The 22999-nt window shown below is 34.7% G+C and overlaps 1 protein-coding gene across 49 annotated transcripts in view; it reads right to left on the minus strand.

Annotated features, from left to right (window-relative positions):
- Positions 1-5694: 5694 nt before the first annotated feature.
- Positions 5695-22999, minus strand: part of ptprc (protein tyrosine phosphatase receptor type C) — an 82883-nt gene continuing 65578 nt past the window's right edge. For all 49 annotated transcript variants that reach the window (XM_073937876.1, XM_073937875.1, XM_073937871.1 and 46 more), the window contains 15 exons: positions 19302-19392; positions 19116-19183; positions 18890-18926; positions 18595-18692; positions 17454-17579; positions 17217-17374; positions 13852-13987; positions 11179-11322; positions 11005-11095; positions 9313-9443; positions 9041-9175; positions 8242-8364; positions 7705-7871; positions 7482-7617; positions 5695-6608 (listed from right to left, as the gene is read on the minus strand). In XM_073937876.1, coding sequence (XP_073793977.1) covers positions 6255-6608; positions 7482-7617; positions 7705-7871; positions 8242-8364; positions 9041-9175; positions 9313-9443; positions 11005-11095; positions 11179-11322; positions 13852-13987; positions 17217-17374; positions 17454-17579; positions 18595-18692; positions 18890-18926; positions 19116-19183; positions 19302-19392 — 1995 coding nt within the window. In that variant the 3' untranslated portion in view covers positions 5695-6254. The remainder of the gene's footprint in view (positions 6609-7481; positions 7618-7704; positions 7872-8241; positions 8365-9040; positions 9176-9312; positions 9444-11004; positions 11096-11178; positions 11323-13851; positions 13988-17216; positions 17375-17453; positions 17580-18594; positions 18693-18889; positions 18927-19115; positions 19184-19301; positions 19393-22999) is intronic.

Raw genomic sequence — 22999 nt, forward strand, 5'->3', positions numbered from 1 at the left:
TAAGTTTAACTTATATACTATATTTATACATATACAATAGATACATAAACAACTAACACAATCTAAAAATCAAGCAAAATTGATAGGATTACCCTAAAATTGTTCTTTTGGATTCACACATTGCACCAGACATGACCCATAGAGACGCAAACACTCCCCGGCGTGTTAAAGTGTTTGAATTCATCATTGTTGGAGGCCTGTACTCATACAGAACGAGCCGGAGAGACAAAACATGACTGTACGAGGACATTGAACACAGTGTGGGTTGTGTCCGGCCTCAACACATCTTTTGTATGAGATATGTAGCCTCTTTGTGCGCTGAGAGAGCTTGTTTGCATTAGAATACCGTCTCGGAGGGTCACGTGTGTACCTCGCTCTCACAAACCTCAAAAATGCATTCGAGTTACAGCGTGTTCTCGGGTCGCTTCATTCGATTCAATGTAAAAATGAGGTATAGAGCATCAAACCTGCTCATCATGAGCACAGTCAGATGCTGTTATCGCTGTTATGGGTCTCCAGCTGAGGAGAAGAGCTTCACCTGAGGCCTGGGATGCTCAATCTGTCTCAGCCCAAACTCAAACGGGACACCTCATGTGTGGAAAGGCATTTATAGTCATAGGTCTATCAGTGATTTGATTGAAGAGTGTAATGCGTGTCATGAGCTGGTTTGAATTAATACTTTTTTTTTTTTTAAGAATAACTAATATAATAAATGTTTAATTGTTTGATAGATGTTTTGAAATACATGATTTAATAAATAAATGAATACATTGCAGCTCAAACTGGGTGCAGAACTATCACTTTTTTCTTTTTTTTTTTTTGACAAATAGCAGATGGGGATTTTTTTTTTTTTTAAGGTTCACTTCTATTACCCCATCCATCTATCCATCTATCTATCATTCATTTAAGCCTAGTTAATTTGATTTTAAATACAGTTTTAAATAAAGTATTTTGTCATGTGCGTTGTGGACAACATGTGCTTGCGGTAGATTAATTTAAAAAATGACATTTAAAAAAAAATACAAATTTAATCAAGCCAATCATTGAACTTGATGACAACTCTTTCTAAATAACATGAGTGTGGCTGCGTGGCTTGAAATTCTTTTTGTTTCTTAGTTTTTTTCTCACCATTTGCAGATGGAGGAGTGTTTGCAAAACATATTAAAATATTTATTTCCTTTTTTTCTTTTTGGAAATTTTGTTTGTTGTTTGTAAAGATTTTTTTTTTCAATTAAACTTATTTGTAGAGGGTGTTGTTTGTGACACTGATTTTGGCAACAACATGAACAGCAGAATCAACAAATAGGAGAACAAAAATAAAGTCAAAACAAAATATGATTGTAGTTGACAATAGCATATGACTTCAAGGGCAGGGTTATTTTTTTAACAATAGCAATATTTGGAATATGTTAAAATACAAAAAAAAAAAAAGTTTGCTTTGTTATCTTCAAAGTCTGACCCTGACCGTTGCAACTCCCGAATTTTCATTGCCAATTTTAAGCCAATTGCAATCGTTTGTTTTGGTTCAATTTTGAATTTCCCCAACCATTACCATTATCCAACCAGAGTAAGGCCCAATCCCAATTATACCCTTTAGCCCTTCCCCTTACCCTCATTCTGCGTGTTCACATGAAGGGGTATGGGTGTCCCAATTCTCTTTATCTTGATGGCGTAGGGCAAAGAGGAAGAGCTAGATAGCTTTCGAAAAAGAGATTTTTCAGGACCACACTCAAAACCAAGGAGAAAGAAAATTTTCCAGAATACACCAGCCACAATGGCTGCATAGCTGCACCCAGAAGTCATGAGATGCACTAATTTGTATTTTTTGTCATTATTACAAATTTTTACGACAAACAAGCACATGTTTTAATACATTTATAACTGCGTTTGCATTTTACCGTCATGCTTTAAAAACAAATTATTTGGGATTGGCCCTAAAGTGCTCCAGCTTTGCCACCCCTAGTCCCCATTTGCTTCTGTGTTTGGAGTGACGGTACTTTTCTGTTAAAATCAGTTTGACATCTTCAGCCACAATACTTTTTTTAATCTTACAATGGAATGACATGGAAAAAGAAAGCCTCACCCCTTACTCGATAATCTGTTTTATTACATCAAAATACTGAAACAAAAGAATCAAAAGAAACAACTTCCGTTTCACTGAGACATTGATACTCTTTCTAAACAAATCTAAACTTTGTGTTTTAAAAATGATTTAGGCTACTGTGGAAAAGACTGTAATTCCTTTAGTCACCATGAAACCAAAGTTAAGATCGTCCAAATTTTCTTCTATCACAATTTACATTCACATTAAACAGTTCCTAAATTAGATAAAAAATGTAGGGCAATGCATGATTTCTGCATTGAGGCACCGATTGGATTGTTGGAAAATGAGTGTTAACAAAATGAAAGAAGATTGATGAACGGACAAAAGTAGGTCAGAAACAAGACAAGCACCGAGAGCCCCTCCCAAGAAGCACTCCATAAGACCAGAAATGAAGAAAAGCCATTTTGAAGGGGACGGAAGGTTATGGCACTTGATAAAATATTATGAAGGCAAATTAATTTGTACAAAATAATGAAGAACGCAAATAAATAGTTTATAACAAGCGCACTACTATATACATATTTTGATTTCGTTCTGACTGTAATTACAGACTAACAAAACAAACAATGGCTTCCTAAAAAAGCTTACTAAGAAATATAGAAATGAAACATACAAACTTATTTTGAAGTTATTATGCCAAAACAATATTTAGCTTACTGTACAGGACTGCATAATCCCCCTTTCCCTCAAACTGCTCATAAATACTAAAGATAGTGTAAGTGTCTGAGCATAAAAGCATCTTTAAAATACATTAAATATAAATATAAAAGTCCTGCAGCCCATATTTCATGCCAGATGCAAATATGAAGCACGGCCAATAGCATGTTAACATGCATAACGAGGAACCGCAGAGAACATTTGAGCATCTCTGCATTCATTTGCTATATTTAGAGTAAGCTTGAAGTGCTCAATTAGAGACGAAACCCGTCACAGAAAAACACACTAATTACAGAGTGTATGAGGCCAGTTTCAGTTAAATCTCCTATTGAACGTACAGTAGGAGAAAGGAGGATTCTCATACATTTCATGAACACACAAAAACTACAGTGAGTTGAAATGTTGCATATGAAAGATGGTATGATAATTGCATGGCGGGGAGGAGTTACACTTGACAGCTGAATGCAAATGCAGCTCGCAGATACACTGATGATTTATTTAAAGGGAATTTCCCTCTTTGACCCGTTCAGACGTGGCTCACAGTAAAACAGTTCACTTTCACCCCGTGTTGCCCTATTTAACACTTTAACCCCTAAAAATGCATACATACTTATGGTTAAAATGTCAACATGGCTTAGGATGTATTAAGATTTAATTTAAAGTTACTGTTTTCAAGTATTTTCTATTCTTCATGCATAACAATAAATTAAAAAAATAAACAAACACACACAAACAAGGACATTTGATAATCCTCATATACTTATATATATATATATATATATATATATATATATATATATATATATATATATATATATATATATATATATTGTACATAGAAAATAATATATATTAATATTATATACATACAGTGCTCAGCATACATAAGTACACCCTCCTTAAATCTCTGATTTAAATTTATATTTTCTATAAGATGATTTATGATATTATATTAATGCGCATTAGTTTAGCATGTACTGAAGCCAAATCTGGAGCCAATATGACAAAATAACTTACAATTATGGTTCAAAAATTAGTATTCCGAATTTTTATGTTAGGGGAAAATATTCTATATTTTTTTCAAAAATATAAAAAATTAACAAATATATATATATATATATATATATATATATATATATATATATATATATATATATATATATATATATATATATATATATATATATATATATATATATATATATATATAAGGTTTTGTGGAAATTTTGTAGGCTGTAATGTTTTTTTGTAATATTTTGCTTGAATATAAATGTATTATCTTTAAATTTGTAAATATGTTTTGTGACTAAAATATTATTTTAATAAATACATCTGTTTGATAAATCTGTTTTGTTCAAATGCACCAATATTACCCATATGCCCTGAGAAATAGATACATATATTCATTTTTAAAAATGGAGGTACTTTTATTTGCTGAGCACTGTTTATATTAATAAATATGGGCCTATTGACATATAGAAGTTTTTTTTTTTCTTTAGAAAGGACATTTGGCAATTTAACAAATGTTTAGATTTGTTGTCACTGAAAATCACGTTTATTCCACTAATTGATTTCAAAAGTTGAAAGGTGTTGAAACAACTTATAATGTTCCAATGACAAAATGTGCATTTTTAATGTAGATGAAATTATATTAATAGTTTGCAGAATTAAGTGACTGCTGTTGACTGCTGGCAATAAAAAAATAAAAATAATAATGTGTGTGTGTGTGTGTGTGTGTTTTAATAAATATAGTTAATGCAATTATTCTAGTGAGATTATATTGACTAAAAATTGACTTTTGGATTTGGAGCTACTGATATATAAGTAAAATATTCATCTGTTCCAGTGTCACCATTTCACAATAAGGAAAACAAAATTGTTTCCCCCTGAATTTTAGCATGATTCCCCCCGAATTTAATATCCTTACAATTATGTTTAATTATTATAGGCTTGTTCACAGTTATATTAAAATGTTTAGCATACAAACAGACTAATAAATAAAACTCTTCCAAATACACCTCTGCTACTGTATAATGTAACATATTGGCCTATAGGTTATAAAAATAGGCATATTAAATAATTTGCTTTATTCATAGCAAGTTAGAAATTAAGCATACATTATAGACCTACATATTTCCACAGTGGCACACTAACTGATGTTGCTTTTATTTAACATCTTTATTAGTAGGCCTACCGGAAAAAATCATGCTGGCTTGAAGATGGATGAAATGTCCGTGCACGCGCTTCTTTTGTTAACAGGCGCCATCTTGTGGTTCATCTTTACAATACAAAGGCTTGTTTTAAGTCACAGTAGCGCTAATTTCAAACGTTTTGCGTTTTCTAGGTCAGGTTTATGCACCTGACGAGCACAAAAGCGGGTCAAATTAACCATAAGGAAATACCTTGACCCGAATGCACAAGTGACACTGCTCGTGTTTATGTTCACCTGTGAAATAGGCATGCTTTTTGTTTAAGCCTTATGCACCCGTTTGGTGTGAGTAATTTGTTTCATTGTATTTCATTTTAGTAGCCCCGTGTGGCACATCTGGCATAAGAGAAGACACGGATCACTGTATTCTTGAGAAAACATTTTAAATATTGGACATTCTTAAAACAAAAAATTACCAATAAAAAGGTGCGAAGCACCAAAAAAGTACACATTTAAATAGGTTTTTGGCTAAAATCGTCAAAAGTGTGGTTATGATGACTATCTGACAAGCTAATTCAGAAAAGTGCTTAAATGTCACTAAAATGCAGTATTTAAATTTCACAATTCAATTGAAAATGAGGTGTATAATTGCAAAACAGTCCACTTTTTGAGAAAAAGAACCCTTTTCACCAGCTTGGATCCTGATAACATTTCTACTCATTTAAAATAGAAAACATTGCAATGAAGAGGCATTCTATTGGTGAATAAAAACAATTACCAGTCATATTGTTCAAGCCTTTATTATTTTGTTAACTTACATCTGCTTAAAATGAAAATAGGTAGCCTATGAAAGATTCAGAAACACACAGTAAAAAGAAAGATAGTTTGATGACAGCTGTAGTACAAGTCATCCTTGCCATATTTTGTTATTCTTGAACATAAAAAAATAAAAAATATTTATTCACATCAAACTTCCAATACAACATAATTTAGACGCAAGATTGTGCTTTGATAGTTTTCTAAAAACAAAACAAATGGTAAGGTCCTATTTTACAATACATTCAAATGCAATTTGATAGCCTAATAAACTCAGATCATAAAGCAACACCTTAACACGTGTGAATAAACAATCAATATAAACAGATTTGTCACAAATATCATAATTACACAGAAAAATTCAAACCTGAGAGGAAAAGTTTAAAAGGATCAGTAACATGCTGGTCAAACGACAACAAATGTACTGTAAAACTAAAATATAACCAAAAAAATACCAGAAATATTATTTTTTACAATTTTGGCAGACACTTGGTGTCGAATCAGTAAAATGTAGCTGAATAAAAATGGCTAAGCTTCAACAGTGGCGGCGGGCCCGTTGGTTGTGGCCTCCGGTGTGTTTTTCTCTCCGTCTCCCTCTGCTGGTGAAGCCGCGGCACTGCTGTTCTCCTTGGCCTCCAGCTCACTACTCTCCGTCGTGGTTTTACCGTCTTCCGTCTCCTTCTGTTCGGTAGCAGGAGTGCTGTTGGCGTGCTCGGTGGCGGCCTCAGCGGCGGGCTCGGCGAGGAGCGCGGTGGTTTCGTTAATCTGCACAGGTGTTTCGTTGATGATCTCCGCGCTGTCGGTTGCAGCCGGTGTCTTTATGGTGCCATTTTGCACCGGGAAGGCGCCCTCCAGAGTCGTATAGAGGAACTGATACTGCTCCTGTGATGAGTTCAGAGTTTTACTTCAGAAGTGTAACTTAATATAGTTTATTAATTTGTTTGATATACATTAACTAACTATTAATTCTTTTTAACCGTTAACCGGTTTTGGTTAGCATTTTTTTTGCATATGCTAGCAAAAACCGTTTGAATTAGCTAAAAAATATGGTTTGTCTGTGGCCATGTTTGTTAACTTTTCTCTGAGGTAGGCCTACTTCAAAACCTATTGTTTTGAAATCTCTTTAAAAGCACTTTTTAGAAACATTTTGACAAGAGTTAGCAAGATTTTAATTAAACTATGAATGTGTGGCCCTGTTTGATTTTTTTTGTGAAACATTTTAAAAGACGCTTAATTTTTTGTTAGAAATATATAGAAAAAAAGGTAGTCAGGGTTTGTTTTGTCTGTTCTGTTCCTTTTCTTTATACCTTTATATTTTTCATCTTTTATATGCCGTTTAGGGCATGCTAACAATACCAATGGTCCTATTGTATTTCCTGTTTTACTTTTTTAATTTCCATAGCTTCAGAATTTTAAAAAAGGTTTGCATATTGCTAAATGGTGTTATAATAGCTGTTTTAACATTAAATTATTATTATTAAATTGTCTCTTACTACATTTATGAAATAATTTTACAAGCAGGACAAGCAGGAAATGTTCATAGGCTAGTTGCATCACCTCATTGAAATTGTCTATATTAGCCTATATTACAAAATAACCTTGCATAATGTGAATATGGCCCAAGAAAACAATACTTCTCTGAAAGCCACAAAATTACAATGGGCATTTGAATGAACATTTATTGATGAATATTTTTGATATATAGTAATAGAAAATTCATTAAATCCTATTTACAAAAGAAGAATTAAAACTTACAAATGTTTCCACCATTCCCTGTCTCTCCTTGCGCAAGTTTTTGACCACTTGGAAGACGTCAACCAACTTTTCTGTTAATGAGCAATCCATAAGATTCCACAAAGCACAGAAGAGTCCAGTACGCGATGACCCATTGCTGGAAAAACGAGATTAAGATAGATAGATTTATTTAATCTATCCATAGATCCATCCAGAAAAAGTAGGTCTCCGGTATTAGCCTTACCTGCAGTGCACTACTATAGGGATGCTCCTGTTTTTTTTGCTGTTGTCATATTTGCCATTCTCTCTGATGTTCTTTATCATCTCTATCAACTCCTGAGCATTTTCTGGAAGTTCATTGCTTTTCCATTTTAGGAACTGGTACTGATCCAACTCCAAGATTTCGTTCTTCTATTATAGGATTAAAAACGAATCAATCAGTGCATCCAAAATGATATACTACAATAATTTTGTATGTGAAAACAATATGTGTGCTGAGTAGTTTGTCTAAATTAATTGTATTTGGTAAACAGGTGAGAAGTACTTGGATGACTCACAGGTAGGTAAATAAGGTAGGTGATGTGATAATAAATGGTCGATGTAGTATGTTTAAATTTAATTTATGCTACTCACATTTGTACTATATAGAACATACTTTTTTAAAGGTCGGCAAATACGGTCAGAACCAACATGAGTAGTGTGTGATTTCAGACACATTAATGACTTAATTCAACGAAGATAACATGTCTTCAGTTAATAGCATGACAGATATTCCACTTACCTTTGTGGACTGTATTTCCAGGTGACGTTTTACATATGTTGGGAAGCTTTCTGTCTTTTTCACCTCGATTTCCATATCTCCAAACACTTTCTTTTCATCTCCCCAATACTGACAGCACAAATCCTAAAAAAAATACAGATGGGTCACTCTACCGGAATGTCTAATCAATCAAATTTCAGAAAATGTCTACAAAAAAACAAGAATAGTGCCGAAATCCAAAACATTTAATGTCATTGATGTTTATTTAGTGCGTAACCCACTATTTTTATGAGAGAAAAATGTAAACATGCCAATTTTCACTTAAGTCAAAAAATGACTTTTAGAATAATTTTACATCATTATGTTTTTTTTACAGAAATATCGGATGATCTGTTAGTAAAATCTGTTTACTTTGGCCATATCTGTAGCATTATTTGGTGATCTGTTAGCGAAATCTGTTGACTTTAGCAATATTTCTTGCATTATTTGGAATGCTATTAGTAAAATCTGTTGACTTTAGCAATATTTGTTGCATTATTTAGTCATCTATTAGAAAAATCTGTTGACTTTAGCAATATTTGTTGCATTATTAAGTCATCTATTAGAAAAATCTGTTGACTTTAGCAATATTTGTTGCATTATTTAGTCATCTATTAGAAAAATCTGTTGACTTTAGCAATATTTGTTGCATTATTCAGTCACCTATAAGAAAAATCTGTTGACTTTAGCAATATTTGTTCCATAATTTGGTGATAGCGAAATCTGTTGACTTTAGCAATATTTGTTTCTATCTGTTGTCTGGTACTGTGGGAGTTCATACCTTGCCGTCCTCTTGACAGTCTGTGAGCATAACAACTGTTTTAGTTTGCTGCTGGTACAGCATGAGCAGAAACTCTGCTGTTGTGTTTGGTAAAGGCCCTTGTGCTGCGATCAGACTCTTCTGACACCAGTAGCCCTGTTGGAAATCAAAAGGTGTGTATGGGTTAACGTTTGGGTAATTTATTCATTATTTTACATTTTCTCCTCTAGTCCAACAATTGAATAATATAAAATCTATAAATTAATTAAAGCCTAGAAAATCAAAAGTCGTACATCTAAGAATGAAGCATTGATGTATTCATTAGATTCTTCTTCTTCTTCGTCTGATGAATACGTGTCATCCTCAGGGTCGCTGGTCTGGTTTCCCGCAATGTCCAGTCGAAACAACACTCGATTATAATCATCTGCAAAATAATAATAATAATAATAATAATAATAATAATAATAATAATAATAATATTTATCTGATACTAATTCAAAACAAATTAAAAATCTTTTTTTTTTCTGTGTTTACTGGAACTAATACTGTAGGTGTGATTTTTAATGAAATGTTAATATTTCTTTAATTCAATAAAGGTAATTATTATTAGTATTAACATCAGGTCTTAATTTTTCTTTGTTCATGTATTGCTACCCAGTCTGGCCAACACCCATGCAACAATTGATCTAAATAAAACTTTTTAACAAGGTAATTTTTAACTCTATTTACCATAATGGTTTCATTATTTTCTTTACAGTAACATTTGTTTAATGTATTGTGACGAGCATCCCATGAAGCTATCAGCATCGTCCTGGAGAGGAACGAGGAACACCTGGGCCCTCTCGTTCCCAACTAATCAGCACCAGCTGCAACTCATCCAAGACCGGCTACATAAGCCACACCGAAAGAACTAGAAAGGGAGAAGCATACGAAGGAAACAGAGCAGTAACTCTTATTCTCCCTTTCTTTCCTGCAGACAGCAGTTGGTGACGGATCGGGTTCCTAGACCCATCTCACAGACACTGAGCACCCCACGGATGCAAGAACATCACCCGCTGGAGCACCACTTTGGATTTTGCACTCATGCACCTTTGTAAATAAATCCACCCTCTGGGATCTAAACTAGTTCTTTTTGTCGTGTGATTCTTCAGCCCATCATAGTATTTACTGCTGAGGACGTTGACCTGGACAGATTGTTGTGCGTAGATTTATTTTATTATAGTTTTATAACTTTTAAAACATTTTGTTTATTTTTTTTATTTTAAAGAAAGTTTATGTTGGAAAAAGTGTATGGATACAAGTAAAGCTTGCTTGTTTTTACACAATATATGAAATATTTTGCAAAGAAATACTAAAAATATTTAAAAATATATTTAATTATTATTGTATTAATTAATGTATCAAATGTACTTATATTTGATAGGGCAAATAAAAATCTTTTCCATCTGGACCATTTGAAAAATTCCTTAGCGTTTATCGCTTTGAGTCTAAAATTTCATTTATAATGATCTAAAAATGTCTTTTAAAAGTCTTAAATTGAACACAAACCAGTAGAAAATGTTATACTTTACACAAACACAACTACAAAGCATAAATCTAGAGAGTTTTGAGTTGTCTCTTTGAATTTTTTGAGTTATATAAATATGTATACTAGGGCAACACAGTGGCGCAGTGGGTAGCACTGTCGCCTCACAGGAAAAAGGTCAATGGTTCATGTTCTCCCCGTGTTCAAGTGGGTTTCCTCCACAAGTCCAAAGACATGCGGCACAGGTGAATTGGGTAAGCTAAAGTGGCCGTAGTGTATGTATTTGTGTGTTTCCCAGTGTTGGGTTGTGGCTGTAAGGGCATCTGCTGTGTAAAACACATGCTGGATAAGTTGGTGGTTCATTCCGCTTTGGCAACCCCTGATTAATAAAGGGACTAAGCCAAAAAGAAAATGAATGTATGAATATGCATATTACTATAAGTCACTTTTGATAACTCACATGGGATGACTTTTGAGTCCCGATTTTTGTCCTTGTTTTCTTCGCTGCTTCCTGTGTTGATTGTTCTCCAGTTTTTAAATTTCGGCAGTTTCTTTGTAAAGCAAATCAGAGAGAAGACTATGTGCATTAACAGTCAAAAGCACACAATCAGCCAGATAATAAAATGGAACAAACCTGGAACTCTATTTCCATTATGCTCTCATTGCCTTGTTTCTCTCTGATGGTGTTGAGCACTGAGTGGAACTCAGACAGGAGGATCTCTGTCTCTCCAAACTGATTGTGCTCTATTAGAGCTGTGTGGATCAGTATGTACTGGGCCTGAAACAATCAATACAGTGTTACATGTTAAATCAAGGAAACACACACTCATGAAATCTTATTGCTTGCATACAGAACTAATTTGATGGATGTCTTTATAGTGGTTTAAAGTGAAATATAATTTGACTACATTTAAAGATAACATTTGGTAACGATCATCAGTTATTTACTCCAGAGCAAATAGAATTGAGTGTAATGTTAAGTTTTTATATACATACAGACATATATTAGGGCTGTTAAATGATTTTAAAAAACTTAATTAATCACTCTTTTTAATTACGATTAATATAAAGATTGATTAATTAATTACTGATTAAGCACAAAATGCCATATTTATTACAGAAATAAAAACACAGGCATTTAAGTGCCATTTGAATTTCAAAACAATCATTGCCAATAACAAACAAAAATGATTTTCATGTTGGATTCTAAGTGGACTACAAACACACACACACACACACACACACACACACACACACACACAATACAGCAGACCCGGTGAGGATCCCTTCAGATTCATCAACACGCATGATCGAGTTAATCAAATTTGCTTAAACTAAGTGTTCTACAGTATGGCTGTATTTTACAAGCAAAGATTCTGACACAGCAACGTAAAGCAACGCGATGTGAGGGCTCATGGAAGTAACTTAGCTTAAAGGCAGAGAATAGGGCTGTGGCTGTCTTTGACAGCTTGTGACTTCATTGGCCACTTTCACTACAGTAAATTTACATGGACTCCAATACTCTGCTTTTAGGATTAAGATAATTGTGATTAAAAGTCTACCATGTAAGCAGCGATTTTTGATTACCTTAAAGCGATGTTTCTCAACTGTGGGTCGCGGGAACATTTTTAGTGGGTCGCGGAGTGTGTGATCAAAAAAACAAAAATACAAAAGTAAAAATTTTAACTCAATTAGCTTATATCGGACTTTTATTGTAAAATGCGTGTGCAACAACCGTACTGTTTGACATGTAAAATTTCATTTAATTATAGCATCAAATATGTCGAAGCGCAAGTACGATCTCGAATATGTAAAGTGTGGATTTACATATATTGACAACAAAAAAGGCTTAAACCTCAGTGTGTCATATTTAGTGAGGTGCTCTCACGAGAAAGCATGAAACTTTCTAAATTGAAACGACATTTAGAAACCAAACATCCCAATTGCAAGGACAAACCTGTGGACTATTTTCAAAGATGACTCCAAAAGCTGAGGGCATCACAAAAGTGCCTAACATCTTCATCTTCAAAACAAGCTCACCGTTTAGCAAAGGCCAAGAAAGCCCACACAATATCAGATGAGCAAATAACTGGTGATTGTTATAAAAAAGGGTTATGATCATTTTAATCATTGTACATCAATTTGCTGGTTTGTTCTGTTCAACAGGATCATGTGTTAATGTGTTAATGTTTTATTAACAGTTCAGTTTAGTTAATGATAACTGAACTTTTCCTTATCCTAAATGCTGTTTATAGTATTTGACGTTTTTACGCTATAATATTACTATAATTTGATACATTTTGATTTATCTTTCACTACTTGTGTATGTTAAGAAATAAATACAAATAAATTATAATTCCTAAAATTACATTATATTTCCTAAAAATTTGGGTCGCAGCATGATGACCATGTAAAAATGTGAGTCCCATGGCCAAACCAGTTGAGAAACACTGCCTTAAAGGATCACGCGAGTCCCGAAATGCGGAAGTTTTTCTTTCCGTTTGCCATGAGGTATCAAATTCCACTAGAACATCCTGAATGAAAATATGCTAAATGAGAGTGAACTGCTGAACTGCAGTTGAAGTCTAAAGATTAAAAATTAAACACCTGAAATTGCATGAAACTCTGGAGGAAACGCAGGATAGCCTGGTGATGCGACATTAATTGTTTTATACTAAAACTTTCCTTCTAAAAGCCTGTCCTTGGTCTTATCCAAATTTCTTTGCACGTTAAACACACGCAGGACCAGACCAAGCTGAACTGTTGGTCTAGGCAAATGGCAGTCCCACCGCCCTGAACCTGAAAGTGACTGATTCGCAGATGAAAGTTAGGACCGGGTGTTCGCTCACTATTCTGCTCCCAAAGGCGGCTGCCTAGGTCACCTCAATGCACGTGCCATCCCTGCACACACGTTGGCCACAACAGGAAATAAAAATAAAAAAAACTGCAACTGCGTTATTTGCGTTATTTTTTTATGTGTTAAATATTTAAAATTAATCACGTGCGTTAACATTTTGACAGCCCTTATACATATACATATATACATAAGTTGTTTTATAGTATTATGAATATTAAATGACTATGAATCAATTACCAGGTAACATTCAGAATTAAATAAATAAATATTTTGTTATAATTAATAAACTAATACATAATGAAATTACTATAAAAACAAACAAACCAAAAAAAAACTATGCCTTTTTAAATGAAACTTATAAAAAATTTTCTGCACCGGACAAAATTTTTTGCTGATCAATAGCAAATCACTCAATATAAAACCTAATGATAGCTTTCCTAGAAAACTCACCTCCACTTGCACCATGAGGCAACGCTGGCGACGTAGTTTTGCGACAAATCCATAGATATCAACTCTGTTCTCTGCTTCCAGACTCTCAATCATTGCGTCGATCCCAATATAGGTTCCTGTACGCCCAACACCAGCACTATAGAGGACACAACACTTTTTAGTCTCATCAGTTACAGTACTTTCTGTGCTACCAAATGTGCATAGTATTCTCTATGGTCTTGTCATATTATGGCACATAAATTTCAAAATATATATCCAGCTGCAGACCCACAGACGTTTCAGGCATACACAATCTAGCACACATAATCTAGGCAAACCAAATATGGTTAATGATGAAATTCCTACTGAATTTCACAAATATGGCGATCGAGACCACCCGTGCTATGATTGCCATTCATTAGACTGTGAACAGTTTATGGTTTCCCATTGCAGTCATTATTTCCTTATTATATCGTAACTATCTTTTTAATATTTGTTCAGTTTTGGAACTCAAATTATGTAAGTAAAAATAATTGGGTTAAACACTTATGACTTTATTCATGTATCCACATACAAAAAGAAAACATAATAGACCGTCTAATTGTAGCATTAAGTGTAATAAACTAATTCAGGATCTTAATGTTGTCACATTTAGTTCAAATTCTTTTGTAGTAAAATATTAAAAACAAAAAATAATGTGTCACATTAAAATGAGATAGTATAGTTAATAATTTTAAATTAATATAGTTATAGATTTTTTATCTTTTATTAAAATATTACTTAATTTTTTCTTATTAATTATTAGCAGTTAATTTGTTTGTATTACTATATTTGTTCCAACTATAATTACTACAAATTATCAGTACTTTATGGTTTAAAAACAATATATTACATACTATAAATTACTATAGTATTTAATATGGGAAATCATTAATAAAAACATTATTAGAAAATTAGTCAAATAAATACTATTTAATCACTGGAGTAAAATATTAATATAGTGGTATACATTTATTAAATCTAAAAAGATTTTCATTACATATAAAGATGTATTGTAGCCTGTACATATTAACTTGCTATTATTTCCTTTATATACATTATATAAATTAAAGTTTTAAATACCTCTGAAAAATGTTTTAGCAAGGTCAGTAAATGAGTGTCTGCTATCTGACTCATCATTTATCATTGATGATGACTGATAGAAAACGGTTCAGTCTATTATATTGAATGGCGATCATAAACAACGTTCCCCATTCACCCGTCTTGATCACCATATTTGTGAAATACACTATTGTTTATTGTGTACAATATTTATTAACAATATATATATATAAAAATACATTGATGACGATGTCCGAGAAGACATAAACAACATTATTATACAAAAAACTATGTTATCTCTCGCTTTATTCACCATATATAGATCTCCAGGACCCTATGTCAATTTTCTAAAAGAGTTTTCTGGTTTTATTTCTGACTCACTAGTTAAAACTGATAAAATTCTAATTGTAGGAGACTTTAACATCCACGGATGACGCTAAAGTCTCATAACAGTACAGAAACCGCATTAGTAAAAAAATAACCAACAATTTACTCTTAGCTGCTGACCAAGGGTGCATCTCGCTATCAATTTTACTCGATCTTAGTGCCGCATTTGATGCCATCAACCACAATATCCTTATAAATCACTTAAAGTCTACAGGCGTCCAGGGACAGGAGCTACAATGGTTTAAGTCATACTAAGCCGACTGTTAGCAGTTTGTGAATATTAATGGACAGCTTTCACAAGTCAGCCCAGTAAAGTATGGGGTGCCTCAAGGATCAGTTTTAGGCCCTTTGCTGTTTACAATTTACATGCTAACCCTGGGAGACATTATTAGAAGACATGGGATCAGCTTTCACTGCTATGCAGATGATACTCAGTTATATATTTCAACTAAACCTGATGAGATGTCTGAACTGTCTAAGCTAAGTGAGTGTATTAAAGATGTTAAAGACTGGATGACCAACAATTTTTTTCTCTTAAGTGCGTGTGCGTGTAAAACAATATAATTTACACAAAGAAATTATAGAGGTTCTTCTCTAAAGAAGTAGTTACTCCACCCAGTTTAGAGCATCATCATGGGTGTTTTACGTTATAACTAATGTAGTTCAAACAATGGATTTGCGACAGAGAAACTACGGGTTTTGGGAAACACTTGTCACTACATCATTCTTTTATCAACCGATGCATCATACTATGATAGTTCAGCTGCGAGTTACGTCTTTGTTTGGGAAACCCAGATTGAACATTTTTAAACCATATCTTATAATCCAAATTAAATATTAATCAGATCCTCATTCTTTCACTCCAGTTGACTTGGTTACACATGATTGTTTTTAGTTGGATAGTCCCAACACAATTGGGTTATTTGGATTTTTGGTTATTGCGCACTGAATCAGAAATTTTGTTTAATTTCGCACTTAAAAAAGTAAATTCAACCTCACACTGTTAATCGTCTTTCACCTTCAAAACCTTTCATTCATTCATTCATTCATTCATTCATTCATTCATTCATTCATTTTCTTTTCGGCTTAGTACCTTTATAAATCTGAGGTCACCACATCGGAATGAACAGCCAACTTACCCAGCATATGTTTTACGCAGCGGATGCCATTCCAGCTGCAACCCATCTCTGGGAAACATCCATACACACTTATTCACACTCACACTACGGACAATTTAGTCTACCCAATTCACCTGTACCACAAGTCTTTGAACTGTGGGGGAAATCGGAACACCCAAAGGAAACCTACGCGAACATGCAAACTCCACACAGAAACACCAAATCACCCAGCCAAAACTCGAACAAGCGACCTTCGACTCGACAGCACTACCTACTATGCCACTGCGTTGCCTCTTTAAAACTTTTGTTCATCATAAAAAAATTTTAATCAGATTTGATTTTTTTTTTTTCTTATCTGAAAAGGTGTTTTGAGACATGTTTTGACAATTTAAGGCAGCCATACAAGCGAAACCAAGTCAAAATAGAAAATGGCGTCAAAGAAACTAATCCACTTGGTCTTGCAACACAAAGCCCTTTATCTAAAAAGATTAGAAAGTTAGTATAAAAACAGATTAATTAATATGCATCAGACTAGTTTGCAAGGTTTGTGTGCATAATGAATATTTCAGATTTTAATAAAAAAAAATAAGGCATACAAATTTTTTGAATTTCAGTCTGAAAAGACCTTAAAAATATATATTCCTACAGTTACGATATCTATTTTTCCGTATGCTTGCAGAGAAAAGCCTTCCAAAGATTTTCTTAGATGTACTGGTGACCCAATTAGAGTGCATAAACATTGAAAAAGTCAGATTTTTACGATATGTCCCCTTTCCGTACCTGCAGTGGACCACGATAGGGCCACTGAAGAAGTTTTTGAAGGAGTTGACTCTTCTCCTGAGCTTCAGAAGCTGACCGGGGTCTGTAGGCACGCCATGGTCCGGCCAGCTGATGAACTGGATATGAGTGATTTCTCTTTCTGAGGCCTTCTCTCGCTTCTGTATACACAAACACATGCACAAGATGATAAAATTGTCCGAATAATGGTACAAACCAATGAGTGGACCACATGCTCACATTGGCCAGGACCAGATGGCGAATGATATAATCAGGGCAGTGTTCCTCAGTTTTAATTTTCACCACGAAATCATCGAAAATCTCAGTCTCTCTGTCCAGACAGGGCCAGTACTGGGCGCATTTGACCTAAGAAAACAAAAAAAAATGTTTCGTTATTGTAAACTGTACATATTTAAAATAATGTTTTTGCCAAAAGGGTTAGGAATGTTGCATTGCAAAAAAAACAAAAAAAACAAAAACACAGTAAAACTCGATGTTAAGGTTGACATGTTAAAAGGTAAAATAGCCTAAATTGCATTGAAAAACTACTAAAACTTTAACTAAATTGAATATACAAAAAATACAAAATAAAAGGCAACTCAAACTTATAAATTGGAACAACCTGGAAATTGTAAGTTTTTTTGGGTTTTAAATGCAGAGTTGTGTGTTTGACTAAAATGTAATTCTGTTTTATTCTGCAACTAATAAAAATTGGTCACGTTTATTTTTTTAAATTTTTTTTGTCATTTACAGTTTTGTTTGTTTTTTTCGAACACAAAACGTTTTACAGGCATGTTTACTGTATATTCAGTTTAGACAAGACAACACCAAGTTTTATAACTTCAAAAGAATTAACAAAGCAACATTTGGTGGATTTTTAGTCGAAATTAATTAAAACATTTGTTATTCTGACCATTTGTTCTTTAATGAAAAAAATACAGGATTTATGTGAAATTGTAGGAAGAGTTTTTTTTTTCTTTTTTTTTTTAACAGATATTTATTTAATGAAACAATTATTAACATAACTCCAACACAATCTTACAGCAATTCGTAACTTTTTGTTTTAGTGGCTAATTCATATGAATTCGTACAATCTCATTCTTATGAATTATTACGATTCGCTTATCCCTTAATGGCGGTCAGGTTTAGGAGTTGGGTTGGGTGCCACACCTCCTTTTTAAAATCGTACATTTTCGTACAACTGAACTTGTAAAAGTATATACGAATTAGCCACTAAATTGACAAAACGTAAAATAATTACATTTCCTTATGAGATCAGGCTGAAAAACCCCTGCTATTGAATAGTGTAAATTAATTTTAAGTGGTCATTTTTTCCATAGTTGTACACAAACAATTCTATAATAGCAAACAAAGCACAAACCTTATTCCCTTCCTCACAGCGGGTGACCATGACAATAATAGATGACTTCTGCTCCCACATCATTTGCCAGAAATCAACAATAGTTTCATCCTTGGGTCCTGAACAACACATCCAACAGAATATTGAACTTTAACACTCTATTAATCATCACTATTAATCATCTTAACTGCTGGTATAATCTATTCTCTCATTTTTTTTTTTTTTTTTTTTTTGTCAAGCAACAGAAATTGTCCTAAAGTGTGCATTTATTGGCCGCTTTAAATGTGCTTTAAACATTCACAGTTCAGACTTTTACCTTGGGCTGCAATGTATTTCTTTGGCTCTTGATAACCCTGTATGGATAAAAAAATGTTGAAATAAGAAAGCCAATTAAGTTTTACCAACTGAAAAATCCTTTGATATTAAGTGTATTAAAATAATATTTACTTGCATTTAATATACATTTAAAATCTAAATAAATGTCAACAATGAATAAAATGATATTAAACAAGCGTGATATATAGAGATGATATAAGTTGTACCTCAATAAAACTGGCATTGATGTAGTCACCATAGGCTCCAGATGACAGGGTCACACGATTATAATCATCTGCGAATTCAAACACAAAACAAGCTGTTGTCAGACTGAAATATGTAGAAATGTGTAAAGAATGCTCAAGGAAAAAAGCATAAATGGATCTGTTTATGGACGCTAAAGAGATATTTACAAGGCAGGATGTCAACATAGCGGTTCTTGGACTGGTTTTCTGGTCTCTTCGCCTCCTTGATGGTGTAATTGTTAAAAATTCGGGGAATGCTCTGAAGAGAAAACATGCATTCTCATTAGTATGGAACAATAAAATAAATAAGGAGAATAATAATAATTAACATGAATAAATAAATTAGTATTAGAGAAATGTATAAATAAAAATTGTATTAAACTAATTATAAAATTATAACAATTATTTAAAAAAATAACTTCTACAAGAATTGATTAACTGAGATTAAAATAAACCAAAAATTAACCAATATCTGATTTAAATACATTTAACTTAATCTACACATGGCCAGTTGTTAGTTCAAACTACTAATTTAAAATGAGCTAAAAACAACACAATTCTTGAGGTTTTTGGGGGATATATTTTTTTATGTTCAATCCACCTAAATTTGTAAAAACTAATAAGTTAACTTAGTAAAGTTTCACAAACTAATTTCAAGAGGAGCATATGATATGATTCATCGTGGCTGGCCCCATATCCGTAATCATTAGCAAGCTAATCAGATCATTCCAAATTCAACATAAATATCCCATCTAACTTTACTCTCTTATCTTCATTTTTTGCAAAACCCCACCGAGCCACCCCATTTCCCTCCGCCTCTTTTCTAGATTAATCCAGGATTGGGTGACATGGTGGCTCAGTGGCTAGCACTGTTGCCTAACAGCAAGACGGTCTTCTGGTTTGAGTCCCGGCTTGGCCAGTTGGAATTTTTTGTGCGGAATTTACATGTTCTCCCTGTGCTTTTGTGGGTTTCTTCTAGGTAGTCCAGTTTACTCCACAGTTCAAAGACATGCAACTTAAGTAAATTAAATATAATCAATAGGAACAATATAAGAGCACGTTAGTAATAAGCTTTCATCGCATGGATATGCGCTGGTGTGGTTGGCGGTCTATTCCTCGCTGCCCCTGATAATCAAGGAATAGGCCGAACAAATTTGGGGAGCTCTAAAGAACTACTTGATCTCGTACCCCCTTGCATGCTCATCGACCAGGCGGGAGCCATGGGCTCAGTTGTCTCCGAGCTCAGGGTTCTTTCTCAGGGCAGCATGCTAAACCTGCTAACATTATCAAGCAATATCTAAGTGTGAACTCTTAAAGGGGTGGTCCAGAATAGAGATCTGCGCGGGACTGAATTTTGAATTTCGCTTCCGCCCGCACCCGCCAGGTTTTAGTCCAAACCCGACCGCTCCCGCTTATGTTCAGCATTCGTTGTCCCGCTGCCCGACCCGCTCCGTTTTCAATCCACCGTGCCCGTTCCCGCTTACGAAGGGGAAAGGTTGAGGGACAGAGCTATATAACATATATATAACAGAGCTGACAGCCGATATAACAAGCTGTCTGTATAAACACACACAGCACCAACCAAGCAAGCGACGCACATTATGTGTTTATTAACGCAGAGGGATCATTGCTTCAGCACCAACTGAGTGGATTAAATTTATTCTCCTTATTTCTTTCTGTTTTATTATGAAGAACATATATATTTTTTTTAAGTTTTAGGTAAAGACATCAAACTATGCCTACACATGCAAGCTAACCCATGATTAGACTATTCATATAACCGGTAATACATAAAGTGAAATCATAACGGTAAAAAATGTGCATTTATAAAAATGAAAGCAAACATTAAAAAGGGTTCTCTGTTTTGTCAATTTAATTGCTTTTAATAATATTATTAATTATGAATTTTTAAAATTGTAATATGAACTACTGTGGGACCATGCAGTGTCCAACTGAACATTTTTATTAGGCTACTCTAACATTAATCCCTAACGTCTCTGCGTCTCTGCTAAAATTAATTTAACGGCAAATTTCTTTTGCACTTTTTCCCTTTGAGCTCAAGAGAGCTGTAGCCTTTTTGAAAAATTAGTTAACCAAAACATTAAATTAATTGTGTTGTAGTGCTCACCTTCATGTCATCTAGTTTTCTCCCGTATGAGCTTCCGCTGCATGCGCGTTTTAAATGTTTAAATGCTACCTGGCACTGATTGCGGTCCAGGTGCAGCTCATCAACTCCCGTGTATATATACCGCACTCACGCTCAGGTTCATTGCGAAGTCTTGATTTGCCTGGCTGTCATTTCTGAGCGTTCCATACTCCCTGCTTCGGACTGATCTGTGTTTCTGACCCTGTGCTTGTTCTACGATTACGAAAGACATCTGCCTGCCCCTGATCTCCAGCCTGTTATTCTGACCAGTAAGATATCTGCCTGCCTTTGAACTTTTGCCTGTCCCACGTTCTGTCTCCTGGATTGCCCCTTTGTGTTTGTTTGTATGTGTGCTTTTAATAAAGCTTGCAAATGGATTCAATGCCTTCTGACTCATCACAACAAAAGACTTCGCCACTACAGAATCCAGCAGCTTTAGCACAAGTTTCTACTGAACTTTCCGCTCAAGCCACTCAGTTAGCCACCCATCATCAACAACGCACCCATCTAACATCCCTCACGGAGGAACTGGTGAGAGCTATGCAACAACTCCGTCATCCGAGTCCTGCAGTTACCCCACCTGCTACCATGACAGCTCCCCAGCCAACGCATGTCTCCAGTGTTCCGGCTACCGTAAGTCCCCGATTAGCTTTTCCTGAAAAGTTTGACGGTTCACCTTCTCGCTGCAAAGGCTTCCTATTACAATGCAAACTATTTGTTAACCAACAACCTGCATTATATCCCACTGATTCCAGTCGAGTGGCTTTTGTGTGCAATCTGTTAACGGGGAAAGCGCTGGAATGGGCTACAGCGATATGGAAGGAGGAGGAATGTAACTACCCCACGTTTGAAAATTTTCTCAAGCAGTTTCGGGAAGTGTTTGAGCATCCAGCAGAAGGGAGAAGCCCCGGCGAGCAGTTACTTTCTCTTACCCAGGGGCGTAACACAGCTGCAGAATACGCCTTGTCATTTCGCACTCTCGCCCCTCAAATTAACTGGGTTGAAGACACACTGAAGACACTATTCAGACGGGGTCTGACTGCCACTCTGCAATCTGAATTGGCTTGCCGTGACGAAGGAAAGAAATTGAACAAACTCATTGAGCTTACCATCCGTCTTGATCATCTGATTCGCAGTCGTAGAAATCCTCGCACACAGCTCCACGTTTCAGGCGACACGCCCCCTGATGAACCCATGCAACTGGGTTTCACCCGTCTTACCCATGAGGAAAGAATGCACCGATTGCAAAATCATCTATGCCTGTACTGCGGCCAATCAGGGCACAGGAAATCCACCTGCAGCGTACGACCTCATACCCCAGTTCAATTGGTGAGTCCTTCCCATGTTCCAGCACTTTTCAGTGTACTGATTCCTGTAATTATTAAATTTGATAAAAGAATGATTAATACCACGGCTCTTGTCGACTCTGGGTCTGCCGGAAACTTTATATCTAAGAAATTTGCTTTAAATCACGAACTATCTCTCAGCTCATATGATTCCTGTCTTGCAGTGGAAGCATTAGACGGTCGTCCTGTGGGTGAAGGACGCATCCGTATGATCACGAATAAGCTACAGTTACAAGTTGGTGTTCTACACATTGAAGAAACGCAATTCTACATTATTGATTCAGTTAATCATCCACTGGTATTGGGACTGCCATGGTTACGACGACATGATCCTCATATCTCCTGGAGGGACGGACAGATACTGCAGTGGAGTG

This window comes from Danio rerio, chromosome 22, assembly GCF_049306965.1.
Source record: "Danio rerio strain Tuebingen ecotype United States chromosome 22, GRCz12tu, whole genome shotgun sequence".
Lineage (NCBI taxonomy): Eukaryota > Metazoa > Chordata > Actinopteri > Cypriniformes > Danionidae > Danio > Danio rerio.